Below are 8,556 nucleotides of genomic sequence, written 5' to 3' on the forward strand. Positions count from 1 at the left end.
GGTTCATTCTCCTGAAAACAAGGAAAACGAGGGTGGGGAAAGAGGATTATCCAGGTGAAAGGTGAACATAGGTCTTGAGTCAGTACTATTTGTAGGGGAAATAAAAAACGGATCCTAGGGCGAGTGCTTTCTGAGGCATCCTGGTGCTCACTCTTTGAATATCTTAGAATCACTGAGAAAGAAAAGAGATCATACCTAAGGGGTGGTAGAAGGAGTTCCTAACCCTTGGCTAAGTCTGAACTCTGATTCAACTGATCATGTCCCCTTCCGCAGAGTGGGGGTCTCGTGACTACGCTTTGAGTGGCAGATGGATGAGGCTAAAGATATTTCATACTAGATCAAGGCCTTCCTATTCTTATTGGTCGTATTCACTCCTAACTCGACGAATTCCCCTATTAGCTGCTCGGACAACTCTCGGTCAATCCGGAAGGTGAAAGGAAAGTACTTATCCTATGAAATGGAACCCTCTCCCTGCTTGCCCTTTTCCACTTTAGAGTTTGAATGTCCTGAGCTCCCCGAGTCAATCAAGATAGAATTCCTCCACCCAGTACTTTCTTGATCCCCACTTCTCACCTCTAAGGTTCACTTCGTCGCCGAAAATGAATGATAGTGCCACCGCTTTACTTTCTTATGAAGATTCTGGAACCTTGAAAGTAGTTACCTTTCCTTCAAGTACCGAGTGCACATAAACGAGGTTGGATACCCGCTTCCTACCTTTCCACTAGGAATGAGGGATAGTAGGTTTAGTAGTGGAGACATATAGGGAGTGCTCGGGTAGTATCGTCGTACCTATTGAAATTGAGATTGGGTTCTGTGCAAGGGCGAGTCGCCTGCATTCTTCATCTTCCCTTGATCAAAGGTAACTGGATGAAATAAAGGGAAGACTCAGCTCAGAAAGGGTGCCCGGATAGGTATGAGGATCTTTTTTGATCGCTTTACTCGCTTTTCTTAACTAAAGCTTATAGCAATCGTTCACTAATTTATGATCTCGAGTTCCATCTCGAGGTTATCGAACCGAAGGTCGAACTCCAAACTCACTCTTCAAAGACAGACCGGTCCTCAGTAGTTTCATTCTCCGATCACCCACCGCGAGGGTACCTCTCTTTCCCTATAGGAGAGGATGAGGCATAGGAAGCAAAGAAAGAGGCATCATATAAGAGGGACTGTCACACCCCCTCTCGAACCACCTGCTGTCTTAGCCCGAAAGACGACGTGAAGCCAACAGACATCGTCTCCTTTAACGATCCCGCTGATCCTACTGAACGTTAAGCCCGATAAACATACCAACCTTAGATATAGAATATTCAACATGGAATACCACACAGAGGAAACCACGAAAACCTTCCCAACATACATAAAATGCAGCCCTGACATCACTTGGTTTGTAAAATAATCTGATATAAACATCACGACCAAAACCTATACAACTAGAGTTTTATGACCACGACCTCCAGGACGATATTATTTAAACCTTACAAAACATTTCAACATGAACAAACTCAAAATACAACTCCAACCACGTACTGGAGTTTGATTCGGAACTTTCAGTAGACGTTGGCAGTGTATCACGCACCGGGAGCTCAATCTCTACCTGAAAAGTGGGAAACATTTTGAAAAGAATGAGCTACGAGGCCCAGTGAGTGACTAAATTTAAAACTCTAAATACGGGCGTCGAAACATGTGATAAACCTTTAGACATATAAATATGTTCAAACAAAGCATTTAACATAAACGTGTAATAAATAAGGCTTTCTAAAATATCTTCCAACTTCATCATAAAAAAAAATCTAACAAAGCATAACAAGTACATCAAACGTTTTAACTAACATGACTGATCTACATGGTGTAGGACACGCCCAGTACAACCAACATCTACTAGTCCTATGATGTAGTGGGGTCCGCCCGACACTCCCATCGTCTTTGTCATAGTGGGGCCCACCCAGCACTTACGACAGCATCGTTGTCATGGAGTACACTCAACGTCGACAACAAAAATATAACCTGTGTGCACACGGTACCATATAGCCTCAGGCTCAATATCTCAGTCATGTAATCAATGGAAAGCTCCGCGAAGTCACATGAAAACATTTAAACATGCCTGTTTATCGTTATCTTTTGTAAAACTCAAGTTTATTCAGTTTGCTCGTGAAAACTTAAAATCATTATACAATATTTGCTAACACATGCTTTACTTTAAAAGATATCGTTTCAACTACTTTTCATTAAGCCATTAGCCACGTGCTCGAATATAACCCTCATTAGAAAATCTAAGCTCAAAAAATCATGTTTGAAACCGTTCACAAAAACATGTATCATTCATAGAAAAACATGTAAAACATGTAATTATGAACAACTGTTTAATAACATTTTAGAAATTGTTTTGTCACTCACCGTCTTATCTAGTTCCCCGGTTTGTAGACTCGGCCTATTTCGCTTGGCCTGTCAACAACCAAAACTGAGCATTAGAATCATAGATAGGTTTTGTCCTTCCATGCTCATGAGTTTCTAAACAATTAGATTATGAATCACATTACAACCCCTATTTCCAGATTTTCCAGATTCGATATCCTAACTTCCAACACCCATAACTTCCTCAAAACGTAACCACAATTAATGAAATACACATAAACATCTTCACTTTCGAACACTCTACAACTTACCTGAAGAAATCAAAACGAGATTCCCAACCAATTCGTGAAGAATTGCCCCGAACACAGACAATACAGAATTCGACGTTCTCTACCACTCCTTATTTATCTCCTGCAATTAACCCCACTTAAAGTCATTTTTGGCTCACCAAATCTTCATGATAGTTGTAGGATATTGAATAATCTTTCTAACCATATCAAATAGAGCTTCTGATTCGACTTGTGCACTTCTAGAATACTCAAAGCATCAGAGAACACCAGAAATCCTCCTGGTTTGCTCGAAAATCCTGTGCTCTGTTTTCCATTTCAAAAACCATTAACTTCTCATACTATTCAGCTCAAGCTTCCTTCATGAAATTTGTTGGAAAATGAATTAAATTTCAAGAAAATCAAACCTCATCTTTTAGTTCCTTTTAGATAGCTCAAACCGAACAAAACAACAAGAGGTTGACAGTTGCACCCAAATTCTGCAATGGCTGGCTTTGCATGAACTTTTTCCTATCTTCTTCAACCTCAAAGCACGAAATTCTTCTTCTTCTTCTTCTTCCTTCACTCTCTCCTAAAAGTGCTCTGAAAGTTTGGATGGTAAATGATGGAGGAAAGAAATAAAATTGGGCTGAAAAACAAATGGGCTCGCGGTGGTGGGCTTGCTGTCCAATTCCACTTCCTTTCTTTTCTCTTTTTTTTTTCTCTTCTTTTAGCTTAGTAATCCCAACTATGATGACAAGAGAAAATGATCATAGGGAAATCTCGGGTTTACAACTTACCTCTCCCTTATGAAATTTCGTCCTTGAAATTTAGAAGTCCTTAGGTGAAGAGTGTCGGGTAACTCCTCCTCATTTGATCTTCTGATTCCCATGTTGCCTCCTCTATTCCATGATGTCTCCAAAGAACTTTCACGAGCCGGATCATTTTATTCCTCAAAACTTGCTCCTTCCTGTCGAGGATTTGAATTGCTTCATCTCTATAAATCAAGTCATCTTTTAGTTCAATTGGTTGTACTTGCAACACATGTGATGGATCTGAAATATATTTCCTCAAATGGACACATGAAAAACATCATGTATTCGAGCGAGTTCCGCTGGCAATTCGAGTCTATAGGATGCTGGTCCAACTCGTTCTATTATCTGGTACGGATCAATATATCTAGGACTCAACTTACATTTCCTCCCAAAACGAAGAACACCCCTACACGGAGATAACTGTAAGAAAACTTGTTCTCCAATCTGGAACTCTAAGTCTCTTCGTCGCTTATCTGCATAGCTCTTCTGTCGATCCTGAGCTATTTTTAGATTTTCCCTAATCAGCTTAATATTGTCTGACGTAACTTGTACTAACTCAGGACCAACTAGCTTTCGTTCTCCCACTTCGTTCCAGCACACAGGAGTCCTGCATGGTCTGCCATACAAAGCCTCAAATGGTGCCATGCCCATACTAGACTGGTAGCTGTTATTATAAGCGAACTCCATAAGTGATGAGTGGGTATCCCAATTTCCCTTAAACTGAAGGACACATGCTCTCAACATGTCTTCTAAGGTCTAGATGGTCCTCTCTGACTGACAATCTGTCTAGGGATGGAACGCGGTACTGAACTTCAACTTTGTTCCCATTGCTTTTTGCACACTAGGCCAAAACTTAGAAGTAAACCTCGGGTCCCTATCTGAAACTATGGACACTGGCACTCCATATTGACTCACAATCCTGTCGACGTATAACTTAGCTAGCTGATCTAGTGTAGACATCACTTTAATCGGTATAAACCGCACTGTCTTGGTGAGTCTATCTACTATTACCCATATACCATCATATCCTCTAGATGTACGGGGTAATCCAAACAGAAAATCCATGGTAATATGCTCCCACTTCCACTCTGGCACTGACAGGGGATTAAGGAGTCCGCCTGGCCTCTGCCTCACTGGTTTAACCTGTTGACAGATCAAACATCAATCGACATATTCAACTATCTCTCGCTTCATACCCTGCCACCAATAAGTCTTCTTCAGAGTTCTATACATCTTGGTGCTTCCTGGATGCATAGCGTAAGCTGAATTGTGAGCTTCTTCTAATATAGCACCCTTAAGCTCACTAATATTCGGAACGCATAGTCTTCCCTTCTTAACTATTGCTTTGTCCGTTTTCAACTCAAATTCTGCCTCTAGGCCTTGCTTGGCCTTTGCAAGCATCTTCTGCAAATTACTATCCTCTGGCTGTCTTCCTACAATCTCTGCTACTAAGGAAGACCTAACCTGAAATTGAGCTAAAAGACTCCCTGAGCTTTCTGCAGTCATAACTGCTTTAAAGCCTCTTAACTCACTTAGCAAGCTTGCTCGAATACCACACAAGGCACTCTTCGGAAGTCTCAACTCCTACTTAATGCATCTGCTACAACGTTAGCCTTACCAGGATGATATTCTATGGTACAATCATAGTCTTTGATTAGTTCTAGCCATCACCTCTGTCTTAGATTTAGCTCTTTCTGATCAAAGATGTACTTCAGACTTTTATGATCTGTGAAAATGTGACACTTCTCGCCAAATAAATAATGTCTCCAAATCTTCAATGCTAGAACAACTGCTGCTAGCTCAAGATCATGGGTAGGGTAATTAAACTCATGCTTCTTCAACTGCCTTGAAGTATAAGCTATTACTTTCCCTTCCTGCATGAGCACACAACCTAATCCTTGTCTCGAAGCATCACAATAGATCACATACTCCTTTCCTGTTACAGGAAGTGTCAGAATAGGTGTTGTCACCAATCTCTTCTTCAGCTCCTGAAAACTTTGTTCACATTTATCCGACCACTCAAACTTAGCATTCTTCCTTGTTAGAGCTGTCAAGGGTAATGCTAATCGTGAGAAATCCTCAACAAAATGTCTGTAGTATCCGGCCAGGCCTAGGAAACGTACCTCTGTTGCACTGGCTGGTCTCTCTCAATTGACAACATCTTCCACTTTCTGCGGATCAACACTAACTCCGCCCGCTGAAACCACATGCCCGAAGAACACCACTTGATTCAACCAGAACTCACATTTGCTGAACTTGGCGTATAGTTGTTTATCACGCAATGTTTGTAGAACAATCCTCAGATGTTCCTCATGGGCTTTTTTTGTCCATTGAGTAAACTAGTATGTCATCGATGAACACTATCACAAATTGATCTAAATACTGATGGAAGATCCTGTTCATGAGGTCCATGAAAACTACTGGCGCATTCGTCAAACGGAATGGCATTACTAAAAACTTATAGTGCCCATACCTCGTTCTAAATGCTGTCTTAGGAATATCTGATTCCCTAACCTTCAACTGATGGTATCCTGATCTCAGATCAATCTTAGAGAACACTACTGCTCCCCTTAACTAGCCAAACAAGTCATCGATGCGTGGTAGAGGGTACTTGTTACGTATCGTGACCTTGTTTAACTGCATGTAGTCAATGCATAATCTTAGGGTACCATCTTTCTTCTTCACGAATAACACTGGAGCTCCCCAAGGTGATACACTAGGCCTGATGTATCCCTTGTCAACTAGTTCTTGCAACTGCACCTTCAGCTCCTTAAGCTTGCTCGGAGCCATTCTGTATGGTGCCTGTGAAATAGGTGTTGTTCCTAGTAACAATTCAATAGTGAATTCCACTTCTCTATCAGGCGGCAAACCTGATAAATCAGTTGGAAAAACATCTAGATATTCATTCACTACAAGAACATCTTCTGGTTTCAACTTTTCTTCTTGCACCTCAACCACGTGCGCAAGAAACACTGTGCAACCTTTCCTCAACAACTTCTCAACTTTTAGAGCTGAAATCAAACTCGTAGGGATAATCTTTCTCTCACCCCTAAAAACAACTTCAGTCAAACCTGGTTTCCTAAAAGTCACCTCTTTCCTATGGTAATTCATTTTAGTATAGTGAGTGAATAAGAAATTATTCCCAGAATTACATCCAACGCCTGTAACTCTAAGGGAAGAAGATCCACCAACATGCATAGACTTTCCACTACAACCTCACAATCACGCAACACTTCACTGACTAATAAAACGTCACCAACTGGTGTGCATACGACTAACTCTTCAGATAAAGGCTCTAGCATCCTATTCAGCTTGGTTAAAAACATACTAGAAACAAAGGAATGCATAGCGCCAGAATCTAATAAAACATGTGCAGGTACATTACAAATCAAAATCGTACCAGTGATCACATCTGGTGCGTCCTCTGCTTCTTATTGAGTCATGGCGTAGTCTTTTCCCTGCTGCCTAGGTCTCCCCAAACCTCTCTTTTGTCTTGCACCACTAGTTCCCTCCCCTACGACTTTGAGATTTTCGGCTGCTCAACTGTGTGGGACTCAACTCCCTGGTCCCTCCGAACTGCTACTCTCAGCTGTGGACAATCCCTCTTGAAATGCTCTATTTGTCCACATTGGTAACACACGCCGGCACCAATAAGACATTGACCCCAATGACTCTTGCCATAACTTACACATGGGGTTCTCCTGGATTCACTAGCAACAGAATCTTGACCTGTCCACGATCTTGCTGCGAAGTCCGTGATCTTGCTACTGAGTTCGCAGACTGACTGAAAGCTCTCTGACTCTGCCTCTGATAAGCACTACCTGAACTCTTCTGCCTCAATGGTTTGCCACCTAATCGACGCTTGAAGTCTTGACAACCTGTAACATTCACTCCAGGTGTGAACCTCCGTTGCTCTCAACCTCGAATACCACTAGTTGTTGAAACTCCTCAACTAAGCTCCATTGCCGACTTTTCCTCTACAATACTCTGCTCCACACGTAAAGCAGTCTCTCCACACGTAAAGCACTAGGGTACGTATCTCAAAACGTAGCCCTCTCTCAAACCTGCGACACCTGTCACTCTCAGATGCCACAATCATTTCAGCATACCGTGAAAGCTTAGTATACTTCCTCTCGTACTCGGCCACTGAAAGTGACCCTTGTTTCAACTCCAGAAACTCATCTCTCTTTGCCTCACAATATGTGGTGGGATAGTACTTTTCCTCAAATATGCCTCTGAACGTCTGCCAATCTAACGTACGTGCATCATTGCGCCTGGCTATAATGGATTTCCACCACCATCATTGCGCCTCGGCCTCTTTCTGTAACAGAAATGTGGCTAATTTGACTTTTCGCTCCCGAAGACAACTCATTACATCGAAGCATTTCTCCAGCATATTTAACCAGACCTTGGTGTCAGCTGGATTCGTGGAACCCTCAAACACTGTGGCTCCTAATTTCTTCAACCGTTCAATCCCATACATCTTTTCCGGATCACTAGGCCTTGCTCTCTCTGGCCTACCGATCTCCTATGTAGATCTAGCAAATCGCTCACTCCCTACCTCATTCTGACCTCTCGGGGTACTAGATCCCCTTTCAGATTGACCTTGGGTAGGATACTGCATCCCGTCCTGATTTCGCCTGCGTCGTTTGCTGGTAGGTGGTGGCATGGTTCCTAAAACATACCAACACATTGGACATGCTATAGATACTTAACTCAGATATTTGATACTAAACTTGTAACCACATTCTAGTCCTGACTGGACTTCCTCTCAATAATACTCGGACCTTACTTTCTTAGTTCTACCTGAACTGACCCAACGTCTAACTATTTACTTCCTGTATTTTTCTTAGCACTAACTACCATGTCTCTTTTCCCATGGAGCTAACTGCTCTGATACCAAGTTTTCACACCCCCTCCGGGACCACCTGCTGTCTTAGCCCGAAAGACGGCGTGAAGCCAACAGACATCGTCTTCTCTAACGATCCCTGCTTACCCTACTGAACGTTAAGCCCGATAAACATACCAATCTTAGATATAGAATATTCAACGTGGAACACCACACAGAGGCAACCACGAAAACCTTCCCAACATACATAAGATGCAGCCCTGACATCACTTGGTTT

The 8,556-nt window shown here is 42.2% G+C and overlaps 2 protein-coding genes across 2 annotated transcripts; both read right to left on the reverse strand.

Annotated features, from left to right (window-relative positions):
* Window positions 1-3,455: 3,455 nt before the first annotated feature.
* Window positions 3,456-4,495, reverse strand: LOC107992029 (uncharacterized). The gene is made up of 3 exons (XM_017047581.2): window positions 4,346-4,495; window positions 3,811-4,150; window positions 3,456-3,670 (listed from the first exon to the last, which is right to left on the reverse strand). Exons 1-3 carry the CDS (start codon window positions 4,493-4,495, stop codon window positions 3,456-3,458), a joined length of 705 nt encoding a protein of 234 aa, XP_016903070.2.
* A 1,082-nt stretch (window positions 4,496-5,577) lies between these two features.
* On the reverse strand, window positions 5,578-7,913 carry LOC127150301 (uncharacterized). The gene is made up of 5 exons (XM_051087713.1): window positions 7,839-7,913; window positions 7,466-7,673; window positions 7,119-7,308; window positions 6,191-6,638; window positions 5,578-5,769 (listed from the first exon to the last, which is right to left on the reverse strand). Exons 1-5 carry the CDS (start codon window positions 7,911-7,913, stop codon window positions 5,578-5,580), a joined length of 1,113 nt encoding a protein of 370 aa, XP_050943670.1.
* Window positions 7,914-8,556: the final 643 nt, after the last annotated feature.

Source organism: Cucumis melo, chromosome 7 (genome assembly GCF_025177605.1).
Source record: "Cucumis melo cultivar AY chromosome 7, USDA_Cmelo_AY_1.0, whole genome shotgun sequence".
Lineage (NCBI taxonomy): Eukaryota > Viridiplantae > Streptophyta > Magnoliopsida > Cucurbitales > Cucurbitaceae > Cucumis > Cucumis melo.

Excerpts from the sequence above, each read along its gene's own strand:
- LOC107992029 (XM_017047581.2), bottom strand. The coding sequence starts at position 4,495 with ATGGATTTTCTGTTTGGATTACCCCGTACATCTAGAGGATATGATGGT. Across the intron at positions 4,151-4,345 it reads AGTTATACGTCGACAGGATT|TTTAAGGGAAATTGGGATAC; the intron begins GTGAGTCAATAT and ends TGTGTCCTTCAG. Across the intron at positions 3,671-3,810 it reads TCTTCGTTTTGGGAGGAAAT|ATCCATCACATGTGTTGCAA; the intron begins GTAAGTTGAGTC and ends AATATATTTCAG.
- LOC127150301 (XM_051087713.1), bottom strand. The coding sequence starts at position 7,913 with ATGTATGGGATTGAACGGTTGAAGAAATTAGGAGCCACAGTGTTTGAG. Across the intron at positions 7,674-7,838 it reads CGAATCCAGCTGACACCAAG|ACGTTCAGAGGCATATTTGA; the intron begins GTCTGGTTAAAT and ends TTAGATTGGCAG. Across the intron at positions 6,639-7,118 it reads AATCCAGGAGAACCCCATGT|TGGAAAGTCTATGCATGTTG; the intron begins GTAAGTTATGGC and ends GTGAGGTTGTAG.